General features: G+C 38.4%; 1 protein-coding gene across 3 annotated transcripts in view; it reads left to right on the forward strand.

The window, feature by feature from the left end:
* neurl1b (neuralized E3 ubiquitin protein ligase 1B) overlaps positions 1 to 17,483 on the forward strand; it is a 350,433-nt gene extending 332,950 nt beyond the window's left edge. For all 3 annotated transcript variants that reach the window (XM_069898786.1, XM_069898784.1, XM_069898785.1), the window contains exons 3-5: positions 605 to 1,312; positions 6,618 to 6,743; positions 10,422 to 17,483. In XM_069898786.1, the coding sequence (XP_069754887.1) occupies positions 605 to 1,312; positions 6,618 to 6,743; positions 10,422 to 10,666 (1,079 nt within the window). In that variant the 3' untranslated portion in view covers positions 10,667 to 17,483. The remainder of the gene's footprint in view (positions 1 to 604; positions 1,313 to 6,617; positions 6,744 to 10,421) is intronic.
* The last annotated feature ends 569 nt before the right edge of the window (positions 17,484 to 18,052 follow it).

The following is an 18,052-nucleotide window of genomic DNA, read 5'->3' on the forward strand; positions in this document are numbered from 1 at the left end:
AGGTAGTAGGTGCAGGTTTGTGGAATGAACAGCCAGAGGAAGCTGTAGAGGCAGATACAATTGCCATGTTTAAAAGACATTTAGACAGGCACATGCACAGAAAAAATTTGGAAGGCTACGGGCCAAATATAAGGCTCCTAAGGCTGTGATAGCTCAGTGGTTAGAGCAGTGCTCTTGTAAACCAGGGGCCGCGAGTTCATTCCACGCTGGGGCCTCATTTCTGTGAGGGGCGCTTGACAAAGTGACGACTCTCGGTAGACAAAGTTAAAGAATTTCATGTATGATACATTCTCAATATAGTATTAGATGACAATAATGGAACCTTTGCCTTTAAACACAGGCTAATGGCACTAATTTGGGTCAATAATTTGTTCGGCATGGTCAATCTGAGCCGCATGCCCTGCTTCCATACTGTAAAACTTTATGACTCGATGAAATATAGAACAGACTGTCAGGGTTAAAATGTATGGATGTTTTGATGAGAGTGAATGGAGTTTTGGCACATTCTCCTTGTGAATATTGCTGAGTATTACGCTTGTCCACAGAATCGTGATAACTACTTTTTCTTATAGTGCCAGTCACGCTTTCTTTATTTCTGTTGCAGAGAGCATGTTTGCAGAAACCATCAGTTCAGCACGACTCAGCACAGCACGGCTGAATAGTTGCCTTCCTCAGACTGGCCATGACAATGCAAACTTCAACAACAACGAGCTGGAGAACAGTGTGGTGGTGGCAAAAATAACAAACCTAAATCTAAGTGAAGTTCCAAGCCTCGCACCAGACAACCATAATTTACCATGTTGTACCAACAGACGACTTCGTTCACGGGGTCTGCCATCATTTCTTGACACCGACCTTCACTTTCACTACATTCGAGGGCCTGATGTCACCCTTTCTCAGGATAGGATGGGCGTGTGCACAAACTGGCAGGAGAGCACTAGGACTCTGGTATTTTCTGATCGTCCTTTGCATACTGGGGAAACCCTGTATGTGGAGGTGGGGCAGTTAGGGTTACCATACTATGGTGCTCTTCTCTTTGGCGTGACATCGTGTGACCCCAGCACTCTGCGCACAAATGAGCTCCCAGCTGATCCTGACTTCCTACTTGATCGTAAGGAATACTGGGTGGTGTGCAGAGGTTTCTCAGTGCCCAACAGCGGTGATATTTTCAGTTTTACCATTCTGCCAAATGGAGAGCTCCATCACCGTGTTAATGGAATAAATATTGGGATGTTGGTCTATGTGGACACCACGCAGTCGTTGTGGGTGTTTTTTAGCTTGCATGGTGTGGTCAACCAGCTGAGGATATTGGGTAAGTGCATACATACTTGCTAATTTGTGCTAGATAACAAAATAGATTGGTGTTTTCTTCAATACAGTAACATGTTTAAAAATTAGTTCCTTTTTTGGATGTGTCAGCATAAAGTTTGCTGCATTTTATTCTGAGCTAAGTAGGCTAGAAGGGCCTTAGGGATAATGGAGGAAGCCTGGTCAGGATTCCTGCTACTAACTGATAGCTCTTAAATTATTTATCATGGAAGTTCACTAGTGAAGCTCCTGACCAAGGAAATGATCAAGTGTACAGTGAATTAAAATATTTCTCTCCAAGAAATGTTTGAATGAATCAAATAAAATGTTCATCCTCATCAACAATTACAGTTAATAATTGATCTTTATGATCTCGTATTAGATTGCATACAGGCATTACAATGTACAAAGCATTTTTTCATATCTGGGAACATCAAGGATATTTAAATATGTTTCTGTATTATCTAAATATTTAAAATCTTTTATTTGTTAATATGGTTGTGACTCACCTTTCTCTCTTTGGGAAAATTCAAAGAATAATTCATTTAAGCCTGAGGCAATGGATTCAATATACTATTGAAACGCAAGGACGTATGAATCATGGAGATTTCTTGGACTATTCCAATACACCATTCTGACCCTAATCCTAAACTTTTCTTTTCTGCCTTGAGTCACTTAGGTTTTTAAACATGACTTGATTCTGTTTTTAAAATATTAAAGGATGGTTTCAACACAGGCATTTTAAACATGCTCTGTACAGTTTTTTTTTTGTCAAACTTTACATTTGCTTCTCTTTGTAATTATTTTAGACATGTTTTCTTGTTGTACTGTTGCCAATCAGCAAAAGTCACCAATTGCTATTTCTCTTAGTAAACTCTTTCATAATTAAAAACCAATTGTCACATCATTATCTTCTCAATTCTGTCAGATTGATTTTAATGAAAGCTGCTTAGGACAGACAAAGATGCCAGGAAGCGAGGAATTCACTGTGGAGGCCTCAGAACAAGACCACTCCATTAGTGCCTGCGCTTCAGCTGAATGAAACAAAAGCTTTTTACATAAGAAGCATGGGGAGAAATGTCAGTGGATATTGCCAGTAATTTTATTGGCAGCCCAAGCAACTGGAGTCTCAAGAATGGATCATTGGATACACTTGGTGCTGGGAGGAGGTTGCTAGATGTTTCGAATGTTGCAAGGGGAGCTGTGTCATTTAGGTAGCCTGTTGCTGTACAGTCAAGTCAAGATTATTATCATCTGATTTCACAAGTACAACCCAACAAGACAGACACACAATCAGACATAACACACATACAAACAGATAATACATATACAGGACAAATGTTTATACAAATAAATAAATATTGCTTCATAAATATAAGTCTCGAATGGTTAATGTGAGCCGTTCCTTTGGTCGTTCAGCATTCTCACTGCCCGTGGGAAGAAGCTGTTCCTCAGCCTGGTGGTGCTGGCTCTGATACTCCTGTTATCTCTTTCTCAATGGGAGCAGCTGTAAGATGCTGTGGGCAGGGTAAAAGAGGACCTCAATATGCTCTTACATACAGTCAAAAAGCCCAAGTGTAAACTTGCAGATTCACCACCCTTACATCGGGAGACTTACCTCCATGAATACTCTGTGGCTGGCTCCCTCTCGGGGAGAAGAGTCATCGGTGGAATGCTGCACTCCACCATAGCATGAATGTAATGCCACCACAAGTGGCTGGTTAGGGGCAGGCTGATGACGTTGTGGTGATGTCGTCAGCCTGAGACGCAGGAGCGGAACCTTTTCAAAACGCCGACGGCTCGGCATGTATGAATGACATCGACTTGGCAAGTGGTGCCAGGGCATCAGTCTCCCTGCCTCCATCAGCTCCAAAGGGTGTCCGCTCGACATGAATGCAATGCAACAGCAGCCTTTTAGGGCTGCTCTAGGAAAGGTAAGTTTATATTTTTCCCTTTGCGCTTATAGCCGGCTTCCAGGTGGAGGCTTGGCATAAAAGGGCCTAATGACTTTATGCGCCTTCTTCAGACAATGATCCCGGTAGATCACATCAATGGTGGGGGGGGGAGGAGGGAGACTTTAATTATTCTCTCTGCTGCTCTTATGGTCCTGTGGATTGACCTCCGATCCATTTCTCTGCAGCAACCATACGACATTGTGATACAGCCGGCCAGGACGCTCTCGATCGAGCTCCTGTCAAAGGCTGACATAATGGTGGTCGGTAGCCTTCCCTGCTTCAGTCTTCTCAGGTTACACCTTTCAGACAAGTGAGGAGATGTTATGTGTCCATACTAAGTCACTAAGGAACTTGGTGCTCTCCACTACAGGACCACCTCTAATCCACAAAGATCCACGGAAAGGTTGCATGGCTCCTCCGTGCACTTTGCAATTTCATCCATGTTCCATTTAGGGGTTTGGGCAATTAAACTGCCATTTTGAACATTTTTGCCAAGAGGAAGGAACCAGAGCACCCAGAGTCATAGAGATAACAAACACCATAAGAACCAGGCCCCGGGGATGTCAGACAGTAACCATACTAGTTGAGCCATTGCACCTGGCAGTAGAAGTTTATTTTTACCTTGATCAACCTCCCACCTGCTAACTAGTGCAGTGTTTACTTCACATTCTTTCTCACTTTACTTAACTTTTTTTTTCACCTGAAAGATTCTAAGAACAAGAAAAAGCCATTGTCTAAAATGATGTCAGGTAGTCTCAACACCACTGAATTTCCTTGATTTATATCGACATAAAAGTACTCAGTTGCCTCTTTATTTCATTTATGGAATTTTTTCTTCAGTGGCCACTGAACTTATTTAATGAAAATGTTTGATCTAAAAGTTCTTCTCATTTGGTTGTACATTGAACATGCTGAGCAGTAAACTCTATCAACTTTAATAGTGCCCTTCATATTCATGAAAACACTAGTTAGTTTGCCTTGAAACCATCTATTTGGTAGCCTTCAATTGATTTTTCAATTTCCTGCCTGCTTTTCCCAATAACACAAGTGTAGTTTTGAAACAAAAGGGGGAGGACTAGAAAACAAAGGTTCACTCTTTCATGTTTCTATCAGACCGATCATCTGAAATAAATCAACAAGAACTATAGATTATATCCATTAGAGAAGCAAAGCAACCTGTTTGCATCCGGATAATAGCCTTCAGTCCAGATGGAAAACCTGGCTAAATACTGAAAACCTATGCTAGTGTATTCAACATTTCACTCCAACAGGGCATGGAACCCACCTGTTTCAAACAGGCATTAATTGTGCCCAAGAAGAGTGTGGAAACCTGCCTAAATTACCTCTAATGAGTGGCACTCATATCCACAGTGATAAAACACTTTGAGGGGCTGTTATTGAAGCATACAAGCTCCTGTCTGACCAGCGACATGGATCCATTCCAATTTGCCTACTGCAGCAACAGGTCTATGTCAGAAGCCATCTCATTTCCTTTTTCCAAAGCCTTAGCCTAGTGACTCACTAAGTATGGCTGACATCAATAGTAGACTGAAAAGATTCTACATTTCATTTTTTTTGCCAGGGCAAGGATGCTTGGGGATGCTCGCTACCATATACTCAGGTAGCAGAGACTGTACCTCCATTTCAATCTAAACTTAATGATATTGTGTCAAATATATTAAGGCAATGTGGTGGAAGTAGGCTTGTGTATAAAATTAAAACCTGACCTAACCAATCTGAATATTTATCATGCTTGACATACATGGCATGAGTCCAACTGACCCAGCCATTGATATGAATGCACAATGCCATTGTTATCTGCTGACTTACAACTGGAGATCTGCCTCTTCCTGCGGTCCATTCATGGTTCCACTTCAAATTTCCTCTAGAGACTCAAAGGGCAGGAATATATTTCTGTATTGCCAAGGTTGGTGCAGGTATGGCCAGAGACACGGTCAGGGTTATGTTGAAAAGCTGAGGCATACAAACTAAAACTTATTTATATACAAGATGTTATACCTGTAAAGAGATTATTACCAGCTCCAGAAGCAATATCTGCATATTTTGTAAGAACACAATGCTGGAGAAACTCGGCATTGTGTTTTTACTTCAACCACAGTGTCCGCAGATTTTCATGATTTACCCCATCTGCATTTTTTTGGTTTTCCATGAGTTTTCTTTTCCTCCATCTCTTGAGAATGTTGAGTTTACAACAACCTCGAACATGTTGCCACTTTTTATGAAGAAACACCAAGCAATGATCAGGAACAGAACTAAAATCTTATAGGAGTCAAATCATACTCATTTTCAATTTTCTTTTAAATTTAGAGATCAAGCAATAACAGGCCCCTTCAGCCCACGAACCCATGCCACTTAAATGCACCCATGTGACCAATTAACCTACTAATCCTGTATATCTTTGGAATGTAGGAGGAAACCGAAGCACCTGGAGGAAACCCACACAGACATGGGGAGAACGTACAAACTCCTTACAGACACCGCTGATTAGAAGCTGGGTCGCTGGCACTGTAATACCTTTGTGCCCTAGACTGGCATGACATGGCATGATCTGAAACTAAATGTTTTATCAAAATAAACACTTCTATATTTGTGTCCCTAAGATCAGGCGTACTTTTCTATTATGGCCAAAAAATTAAGTAGTTGAAAAAAGAAGTGTAAAGTGATTCGTTGAATGCCTAGAGTTTTTGATAAAGACTTGGTGCCAATACATTTGGTACAAACATGATGAATACAATAACATACATTTTATTCTTTGGTGCTGCAACAAACTTCAGTTCCATTCAAAAACAAATATAAAATGTAGATCAAGCTGATACAGAATAAATCTTAACTGATGCTTTTTGGGGTGGGGTCAACACTCCCATGAGGTTTGTGTTAAGGCAGAGTAGAGAGGATTTTACTTTACATCTGGATGTTTTGCATTTGGCCTTGGATTGGTGCCAGAATGGCCCCTGATTGTCTATATTTCCCAGAAATGAGCACCATTATCTTGATGTACTCACAAAACAAAAATAGAGTTGAGTGTCACAATCAGGAAGTATACTTATTGCCAATACAGACCATTTAAGTTGGACAAGAACAATATATTTTTCCTTTTGCTGCAGTTCCAGCCCAAAGTTAGTAATGATCATTAAGTACAGTTTGAATTGTTAGAGGTTACTCTTTTTTTTTCAACCTGAACATTCATCATGAAACAAACATGCATAATGAGTATTTACAACAGACTTTATATCATGAAAATATCTCGGCTCATGTTGAACATTATTTTTAAAAAATGTGTATGAAATGGTGCTCTACTCACTAGGACAAATTGCTTTAATATCCCCTGTACAGGTACATCCCAGTCAACCCCTGTAGATGTGTCTCCTTCGGGTTCTCCAGGTGGGTCTCACTATGATAGTGACTTGGACATGGCATTTAGTGTTAATCGGTCTTCATCGGCATCTGAATCATCTCTCGGTAAGGAAATATCTCCACTTCGTTGAATAAAAAGAAGAGACCATATTTTCAGAGTGATTGAGAACTTGTGCAACTTCCCAATATATTGGCTGATTAATTATGTAATGGTCTTAAATGAGTGTGCTATTAAACCATTGGCCTGAGTTCAACGCTAATCTCAACAAATGGGATAAAATTCTTGCTCGATTTATAAGAGTCCTATGCAGATTTTTTTTTTGTATGCTCTGAACTCCATTTTCATTGGATGTAGTTCACCCACCTCACTGACAGGGGGCAAAGGAGGAAGGGCCCAACCCCAACCAACCAATTTTCCCCTGCGGCCGCTGCGGCCGTGTCTGCCTGTCCCGCATCGGACTTTTCAGCCACAAACGAGCCTGCAGCTGACGTGGACTTTTATCCCCTCCATAAATCTTCGTCCACGAAGCCAAGCCAAAGAAAGAAAAGAGTTCCACCACGCAACATATTTTCCTGCCCGGTATCTAGCAAAGCTTGACGTACTATCAATAAATTTCAATAGTATTTTTTTTAATGTATTACTTCGAAGGTCCTTTTTAATGTTTATGAATGTTAAAGTCAACAACTGAGTTTTCACTTTGTGCAACATCTTTAACAGTTGGTGAGCCTGGTTACAGGCACTTCAGCCCACTGAGTCCTTGCCAACCATCAACTACCCTTTTAACACTACATCACTCACATTTTCCTCCCTCTACTTTCTTATTAACTATTTCCAAATGCTACCATTCAAAAAGAAAGTGCAAACTCCACACAGACAGCAGCCAGGATGAAGATTGAACCCAGGAAACTGGAGCTCTACATTCTAAAGACATGCTAGTTATAGAACTTCAGCAGCTGCCAAGGCCTTTCTGGGAGAGCATGAAAGAGAGAAAATAGTCAAAGAGGGAAAACAGTTAAAGAGGGATCTCTGATTGGATAAAACCAAGGTTGCCAAGTTGATAAAATATGGATGAGGCCACCTGGTTGATAGATTAATGAAGGCAATTTGAGATTTTTAAAAAATACACAGGAACATGTTAAAAGATTGGAGTTGCTGGTCAGGCTATATTAGTGGAAAGAGGAAAACTGAGTGAACTTTATGGGTGGATAACTTACACTAGTTGTGGTACCGATAAAATGAAATAATTGGAATGCAATATTGAGCCCATGAGTGACAACATGCCGGGATGAAAGATGAGGTGCTGTTCCTCCAGCTTACATTGATCACTAGAGCAATACATGGGCCACAGACAGATCAGACTAGGAGTGAGGTGGGAAATGACATTTGTAATGAAAAGCACTGTTGAGTTTCAAAATATTTAACATTAACAACTGACATTGTTTGTAAAAATTTAGAGTTGAATCCAAGGTCTTCATTTGACAAAGCAAGAAAGCCCATATTTGTGCAATTGGAGAGTCCTGCTGTATGTTACTGTGTCATGAATAAGGTTTATAGACTATTGCTTGTTTAAATAGAAATAGACACAGAGGTCAAAGGGCTTACATAATATCATGGGAATTTCCTGGAGAACAGGTTAAGAGGAGTTCATTGATTGTAGAGGAAGACATTTAGTGCCAAGGATTGCCTGCAAAGAACTTTCATTGTACTGATCCTGTGTTGCCCTCTCAGCCTTAATACATGATTTTTTTTTAATACTCTGTCTATTTAAAATCAAAACATCTAAATATTTTTTAAGCTAAAGTATTATAGACTGAGGACTGCAGCAATTTCTCTGACCTTAATGACCTGTCCACTTTTCAACATGCTCTGTCTTCTGAATACTATTACCTCAAGAAACAAAATGCGATCAAAATCAGAAATGTCATGCATCAATGCATGCACACGCAGATCAGCACCATTGCCTGCAAAGCAGAGTTCTGTGCAGTGACATCTTTCATACTTTTCTCTGCACTGTAATTTTGATTAACTCAGATTAGTCAGCTGAGTGACCACAATTTGCATTTATTCAACCCCTTTGAAAAGGCAATGAGTCCCAAGGGCTTTTTCTAGGGTTATCAAATAAAAATTAATGTCAGAAGGCACCAAAGGAGGTATGGGGCAGGTGGCTAAAAAAAACTTCACCCAAACAAGTAGAGAGATAAAGAAATTTAAGTATTTCAGGTTTTATGGGCAAAAAAAGGCAATGATAAAGCAACTAAATTCAAAACGATTAACAGATTAACTCATGAAAGGATTAAAACAATATAAGATTATACTTTGTGTGGAACCAGTGTAGCTAAATATTTAGGGGTAGAAATAAATGGTGAGCTTTTTTGATGCATGTTAGAAAACAATCAGCAGAGGTATTAGGTGATGGGACAATATGGAAGGCAGCCAGGAGTGCGTAGGAATGGACAGGTCTGGCAGAGCAAAAGCATGCGTGAGGGTATTAGCTTCAGATCAGTTGAGGGGAAAGGCTGCGTGAGGCAATATCTGTGGAGGCATTTCAGATCGAGCTCCTTCAACAGAAGAGGTAGACCCTGGCCTGTGGTTAGTGTGAATGAAAAGAACAGAAGAGATTGATACTAACTGCCCTTTAATCAAACAAAGGAAATTTCTGATTATTCTATGTCCAATTTTGGACAATTTGACAAACTTGCATCAATGGATCTGCAATGATGCACTTTTACAGCACCTACCCAAACCTCACTCTTCCTATTTCTAGTCATTTACCAATGTTTAGGTAAATTACCGGCAGGCTTGAATTAATTTGTATGTATGTAGTGTACTGGGTGCAAATTTCTTTCAATAAATCATATCAGCATTACAGGAAGATCAAATTAACAAGTCCTTGCTAGCTGTCTCAGAGTGATCTAGTTCGGCCTCATCCTGCATTCTAACTCATGAAAATTATTTTTCCTATAACTTCCAGTTGAAGGCCAAACAGGTCCACTGCCCCATATATATTCCCATGGCACATTGTTGCTACCTAAATTCCCTCACCCTCCATGCACACCCCCTGACCCTGTCACTCTCCAACAGCTATTTGCTTAGTTTATTGACTCCCAACAATCCCAATGCCTTTTCTACAGTTCAGTCTGCCCTATCCCATCCTGACAACTCCCAATTTAAACTGTTCAGAAGCTAGGGTAGGGTAAAAAGTACTGATAAGGAATTGGACAGAAGGCAGGAGAGGGAGTCATAGATAGAGGGACATGCCACCGGATGTGTTGTTTCCAAACAGACATGTCTGTCCTCTGCCTCACTCATTATAACCGAATATAGAGAGTAAATCAGCATGTCTCAGGTATAAGATTAAAAGACCATTAAGAATGTTACTTTATTCAGTGGGCATGGTGAGGGTTACCAGGTATTTTAAGCCAACTGCTCATTTCAAATATTTGAAACATTTATTAAACTGAGAAGATCGGGTGTAAAGGAATTTTTAACAAATTATGAAAGATTGAATTAACTGAACAGTTAAAATATGGCAACATTTTGCATTTTTTAAAGTATTGTTCATTGACAGTTTTAGAACTTTAGAACCATATGTTACTTTTCCATAAGATGTTTAAAATTAATTTAATCATTTGTATTACCAAAGAGCACAAAAGAAATATATTACTTTGAGAATGCTCTTTTAATTCTGCTTTGCACATTTCTTACTCAGGATGAATATCTCTGCTGTTTTGCTCCATGCCAGTTTGGGCTATGAGTTGATCTTGTCTTTTCTGTTTCCATAGTGACTGCACCCAGCTCTCCACTGAGCCCTCAGCTGTCACCATCTTTCTCCCCGCCTGATCCACCAGATAGCAAAAATGGCGAGTGTGCTGTTTGCTTCGACAGCGAGGTTGATACGGTTATTTACACCTGTGGACATATGTGTCTGTGCTACGATTGCGGTCTTAAGCTGAAAAAACAGATCAATGCCTGCTGCCCCATCTGCAGGAGAGTTATAAAGGATGTAATCAAGATCTACCGTCCATGAGAAACCTGACTCCCAGAAAGACTATTTCATAATCCACACTATAATTTTTTTTTAAATATAGAGTTTTTATAGATAAGAAAGCTTGTATTGCTCACAATTATTTCATCTATATGCATTCACAAAGTGTGGCGGTATGTTTATTTGATGAATTTTCACACACTCTCTCTTGTGTACTCTTCTTCTTCTCTGCTGTCTCCATTCCTACAACACTGGACAACAAAGATTTTGCTTCCTGAATACTTTGGGGTATATTTTCTGGGTTTTCGGCTGCTGATCATGAAAATCACCTTAAAAATTTCCCATCACACATCATCTTTTATGTATAACCTTTTTTTTAAAAAAAAATTCCTGTCATATTTTAATTCTAATTCAAACATATAAAACCATAAAGTGCAACATGCCATTGAAAATTCATTGTCTATATTTGCACTTGAACTTCTTCCCTGCTGATCTTGGTGCAGTCAGTGATGAACATGGTGAAAGGTTTCACCAGGACATTGTGACCATGATAAAACAGCATCAGGGCAACAGGAATCCATCAATGCTGGCCGACTATTATTGGACGCTAACATGATAAGTATCAGATGCTGAGCATAAATGAAAGTCAGCAGTAAAACATTTTTAGGTCAGTTGAACTAACGTAATGTGTCTGCGTCATTATGCCACGAAAGATGCTAACTTCAATAAAAGTTCATTTAATATTTTTCCAACTTCCTATATGGATATAGCAAATCTGATATTATCTTTGTGTTCAGCTTGAAGTTGTCTTTTCATAATCCCCAATTTTTTGTTCAGGAAGCAAACTTTTGAAAAAAAATTCTTGTCCATTGTTATCAATCGCCTGCCTATAGAAAACCAAGCTGGCTGCGTACATCTCCATTAGTGGTAACAATGCCTTTCTATGTTAACCAACATGTGCAACTTAAATGGAGAATCTTGGGCATCGTGTAGCAGTTAAACTGAGCACAGCTTAAATGGACTTAATTAAACACAGCAATTCAGATGAAGAGCATCTTTAATTTGCATTTTTGTCCGTAATTACAAGACACAAAATACAAAGCATCAACATCCAGCACAACATTTGAGAAAGAAATGTATTTTCCCACAATTATCACCCTGTGTTTTGATCACACCAAACTCAATATCCCTAATGAGTCATAAAAGGCAGAATGGTTTTTTTTCACAGGCAGTTACCTGTTGGTTTGCAAAAGATAAAGGTGGGCCTCTCCCTAGGAAAACTAATATTCGTCATGCCTGATTCATATGCAACAGGTTGCAATTTGTTTTTAAAGAAAGCCCACTTGTCACAATCAATGGAAATGCATCTTCAGTGGACATTTTTGGATTAAACTGAAAAAAAGCCCCACATTAGAACATATTAATTAATATAAAATTGCCATTCTGTTGCTTATGTCACGTGCGTGCCAATATTGATAATGCTAGTGGTTATGGGGCTCAAAGTTATTTTGTTTGAGTGTTTTAAACAACAAGTAGTGATTTTATTCAAAGATTAATGAATAAAACTGCAATATCTCTTTTTGGCATAAATGCAAGTTTAATAATATCATTAAATGCTGGAACTTGCCCTGTGATTTTTATAATAAATAGCATTTTATTATTTTTACTTAAAACTGGTGATAGGAACAGTTGGAGATTCAAGAGACTATGGATGCTGAAAACTGGTGCAAAATGGGAGGTGCTGAAGGACTCTGAGTCCCTCCAGAAGCTTGTTTTTTTGATAGTGATTTATTTATGTGTTTTTGGTTCTTTAAGAGCTAGTCCAAATGTCATGAGTCCCTGGAAGAAGATGTCGTGATTTGCCACTTGATGGTCATCTGCCTCCCACTGATCCATGAATCATTACAGGGAAGAATTCATTCAATTAAAAATAAGCAAATTAAAAAGGAAAACCACTCTCGAAGTGCTTGGTTCCATTATGTGGTTTAAATTGATTTGTACGTTGCAGAGTCCAGGCTGACATGCCAGCAAGGGATATTGCAACCTGAGAATAACTCTATCAGGTATGTAGTTGTATGTTGGATTTTTTGTAACGATTCAAAGCTTCAGGTGCCTTACATAGGAAGGTGATGCACTTTTCTCGAATCCCCCATGAATTCTGACTGTCACTATTATAGATTCACGGATTTAGGCAAAATAGTTTTTATAGAACTCGTGACAGCCACAAAAATATTTTTCTTTTGATAATGGAATTAAATAATATGTAACACAAATATATTTAATATCTTGCCTAACTTAGTGACTTTGTACAAAAGATAGTATCTAGTTTCATTAGCTTATTGTTTCAATATTGAAGATGATTGCATATATCGTAAACTTCAACAGAAATTTGTACAAATTTTGCCTGCAATATATAGCATAATTTGGGTTCTTTTGCACTTAATTTAAATGGTTTTTGTTGTCCAGGGTTATATTTCTGTGTGTGACACTGATAGCAAGTGAAGAAACATAGAATACTGTGTGTCTCTGTGTACTAGCACTGTGAATAGTAAGGTTAATAGATCTGTTATAAAGAACAGAATGAAAAATGTGAGTATCTCATTTACCTAGGCCTGACAAGATTACCATTGATATCTGAATAATGGTTGCAACATATGGTAACATATTCTTTTTGGAAAATATGAACAGATACAAAATAAATCTTTTAATAATATTTCAAAAAGTAAGAAAGATTTGTGTGAGTTCGCTTAAAATTCAGGTTTCTTGAAAGTTTGCTTTCTTCGCACATTAGCTTCCTCAATTGCATCCTACCATAATTTGCCTGTAGATCATTACTTCCAACTCTGTGGCACAACAACCTTGCAGGACTGGCCAATTCAATTCAATATTTCCTTCCACTATAGAACTTGTTTATTTTCTTCCATGTGTTGTTCAGTTATAAAGTGTATTCTCACTGCTCATGGTTTAAATACGTCATGACATCAATAAACAAAGGAGTCATGAGCTATTTGCATTCCATGTTTACTACATTACCCTCTTTCATCAAGAAGTCTGCAATCAGAATGAACAAGACATCGACCTGAAAGAAGGCATCAGAGAATTAGATTAATGGACATACTTTATATATCAAAGAAGGGTGAGCTAACTTTGGGAAATGCATGATTATTCTGCCCCTCGGTTTAATGTAAATAATGAATGCTGGTAGAATGTCAAGGAATGAAGAGGGTTGCAATGGCACCAGCATTGGAGGGAGAACACAGGTACAATTTTATTTGATTAAAAGAAATAAAGGCAAAATCTGAAACAAATAATCTTCCATGTCCTTAGTGCTTCATTATGTAGAATAGTTTGAAATACAGGCCTTTTTATAATGCAGAGAAACATGTTAAATTACACAGCAAAGTTCCAACTAATTGCCCTTTGAGACAATAACTAGCACCTTGATTGGTGCTGATTATTAATATTAGATAGTTTTCACAACACAGAAGCAACCTAATCTTCAGATAATACCATGGAATAATTTATGTCCAAAAGGGAAGATTGTGCCTTGTTTTAACACCTCAAAAATCTACACCAAAGTTTTTCCTTTCTACATTACATCTTCGAACCTGTATTGTCGATCCTCACTTTTCCCGCAGATGCTCGTTGGATTTAACTCGTGCAAGTTTAGTTCCATGACTGATGTTTTCCTTGACAATTAAAGCATTGGAGGTAAGCACAATAGCAAAATACCAGTGATTGAAAATCGGAAACGGAGCAGAGAATGCTGGAAATACTCAGCAGTTCAGGCAGCTTCTGTGAATAGTCCATGTGTCAGGTCGACTATTTATTATTTCCGCCATTTTATCGAATCTGCTCCACCATTCTCATCATGGGCTGATCCATCCACCCACTCACCCCCCCCTCTCTCACTTTCTCCCCATAACCCTTGATGCTCTGACTCATCAAGTACCTGCCAATCTCTGCCTTAAATACCCTCAACAACCCCACGTCCACGACCACCTGTGGCAACAAGTTCCACAGACTCACGACCCACCGGCTAAAGAAAATTTTCTACATCTCTGTTTTAAATTGACGCATTTTTATCCTGAAATTATGCCCTCTTGTTCTAGAAAACCTACTATGAGAAACATCCTTGCCACATCTACTCTGTCCAGGCCTTTCTGTATTCGAAACACCTCGATGAAACACCCCCATACTTTAATAGTCTAATGAATATAGTCCAGGAACTGACGATCATTCTTGTTTCCTCCACACATCTCTACTGATTTTTTTATTAATGAGTGGGGTGAAAGTCTGGTTTTCAGCTCCCCATTTGGCACACACACCAGCCTTGCTCCCTGCTTCTGCTGCCTCGCCAATATTAAGCTCATTAACTTTTATGTTCCTATTTTCTTCAGGAATGACCAAAGAGTTATCCTTGTCAATTCAGAACCTATTTACATGGCTGCACAATGATAACAGGTGTACCAGAAGTGACCTATGTGTCACATCTAGCCGACAGGATACATCCAGCTGGCCTAATTGCACACTGGCTACCCCACGGCCCCTTGAGATGAGCTTCAGTTTCATTAGACCACTTATATGCTCAACTTGCCAGCTGCCCCAGCTGCATGAAGTGGCCAAAACCATGAGATTTACTTCTTCCCTGTGAGATTTGCTGCTGTCCCTATGGTCCTAATGTCGTGGTGTTAACCTTCCAATCTTGATGGGTTGTAAAATGGGTTTTATATGAGTTCATATCACAAATAGATTACAACACTGAAATCTTGGTGCACGACATCACACTGGCCTCAGGACCTCTCCTGGGGCCCAAATAATTGTTGATATTTGATTGGACCATTCAAATAAACCTTACTCATCATCAATCAGAGGGAGAAAGTAGTTTGAAAATGAACTTTGGTGATGCTGATTTTCTTTGGTGGAAAGGAACTCTGGCATGTGACAAATGGAATAGCAAGGGATTAATATATAGTGAGAACTGAAGCATTTGTGTCTTTAAACATGACTAAAGTTATCAGAATGTCGTTATGCATGGTTAAGTAAAATCGTTTTTTTGTGAGTGGCTCTTGGAAGTGTCTTGGATTGTAAACCTGGCTAGCTCCCAAAAAAATTGTGCATCACTTACGTTTTTTATATAGACTTTACGTGATTCTCACCGGTCTGAAGAACATCCAACATCTCAGCATTGGTCGTTCACACACAAACAACCAAAACTCCAAATCTCCATTTCTTTACACCAGGTTTAGATAGCATACCAGAAGTGCACTTTATGCGTCATTGATACATCCCATTCATTAGCCCATTGTTTACGGAATGCCTACAGATTCCGAGCTTTTTACACAGGTTGTGTTCCAGGAAAATGGGAATAATTTCCTGTAACACAGTAGCTGAGTAAAAAAACATAACTGATTTACACGGTTAGTTTGATTTGGTACAAATGTTCCGTTCCTGTTCATATTTTCTCTGAATAATGTGCTACCACATGAATAGGGCCAATGTTCCATATAAAACCAGCGAAGTTGCTGCATTGTAAGATTGTACAGTACAGGCCAAATATTAAAGATAACAGTGTTTAACTTGGTAATACTGTTGCCATCTTTTGACAAGATATGCTTCACAGTGTGTGTAAAATTGTAAGTTTCAATAAGGTATAAATGAACTGGGTGTTGATTTGATTGAACAATTCTTAAGAGTTTTTTTAAACAGCATTTACGTTCTTAATTCTCAAGGATTCAAATTGTTATATATCTAGATTTTCACTGTCTGCATTACTTGGTTTCTGCCCATGTTCTGTAACATCGTAACTTGGTGGAAATAAGTGAGGCACCAGCATTAGTTAATTTGTAAGCTGGGCTCAAAAGATAATGGTCCTGATTTTAACCTTCTGATAGTGTAGTGAAGATCTTGATTGGGCATCAATGTAGGATGTTATCATCTATGGAAAGAAGATTTGTTTTGTTCTAAAAGTGGGTGAACATGAACAGCCAGAGTTCACAACTTTCCTTTGCATTTATTGGGAAAATTAAAAAAAAATAGATTTTGGCCTTGGGGAAAAAGACTTTGATATTTGCATGGTCAGGTTATTTAACATCCCTCTATTTGATCACGCAAAGCAATAATTTAAATGCAGCATTTTGTTATCTTAATATCTCAGTTGACCTACATATTCTCATATCCTTATCTGTCATTGCTACAAATCGAGGTTAAAATGTGCCCATTATCTGAGCATATTGCATTTTTTTAATGGGAGCTGGGAAAGATGCTTTGTTTCAATTAACGTGCTTTGCATCTGTTATTTAGGAAGGAACAAATTATATGGATATTCCCTTTAGTAAGAGCATAATGTGCCAGTATTTCTGATTTTTGTTAGCTGAACCTCACAAACATGATTTCTGCTATTTTTTTAATTCAAAGCGGTGATTAAAAATAACAAAGTTACTGTCAGGATGAAATTGCTCAACATATTTTGATAAATTAGAAGTTGATTCCCAGCTGGAAAATGTAATCAAGTAAATGAAAATGAAATGGCAATGTCTCAAAGGGAGTATCAGATAAAAGTTCTTTCTCACATCTTTTTTTGTTGCTGTGGGTTAATTTTATGAAATCATTTCAAAAAAATTATGTTCCTGATATTTTGTGAAAAGGAAACACTATGTTGATTCTGGTTGTTAATAAATACATACTGTACAGTTTCACAGTAGACTGCTTCACTATGTAGACTGGGGTTTTAAGAAAAATAATGCAGGTTTGTTGCTGTTGTTAAACAGTTGCATAATTGTAACATTCCTTTGTTCTGTGACCAAATGCTTCCCATGTTGCTCATATGATCAGGCATATAAAGTCATTTTGAGACCTATTCTGTGGCATTTAGTTTGTTTGTTATATCTTAACCAACTTGCAACTAATTGTTGCTTTCATTTACCCTAGATTTTCACAGTCCCTAAAGCAAGGTCTAATCCTCAAATTACAAATTCACACTGTTGTCAGACTTGAACTATTGGTTTCCATACAAGTTCACTTTTCACTCATTTTTTTTCCTCCTAATTGAGCGTTATCTGCGTGTGAAATGTTTTCCTATCCAATCCCCACGATTTATTAGATGCATTTAAAAACCTTAACAATTGGTGGTGACAGAAGTGTCACAGAATTAAATTTGTGGGTCCAGTAGAATGTGCTTCTTACATAAAACTCCAGTAGTCCAGGGCCCTTCATACTTTGGTTTTGCCAAATGACTTTTTTTCCTTGCATTGATGGGTGTTACACTTAATAACAAGACTCGCTTTTATTTTACATTAAAGTTAAAGTTATTTGATCACAAATACCCAATACAGTGAGAAGCATTCCACAAAAAGACCAACAAGCTATATTGGTTGCATGTATACAGCCATGTAAAGTGCATAAAATACAAAATATAGGATTACAATC

The sequence above is a fragment of the Narcine bancroftii genome, chromosome 9 (assembly GCF_036971445.1).
Source record: "Narcine bancroftii isolate sNarBan1 chromosome 9, sNarBan1.hap1, whole genome shotgun sequence".
Lineage (NCBI taxonomy): Eukaryota > Metazoa > Chordata > Chondrichthyes > Torpediniformes > Narcinidae > Narcine > Narcine bancroftii.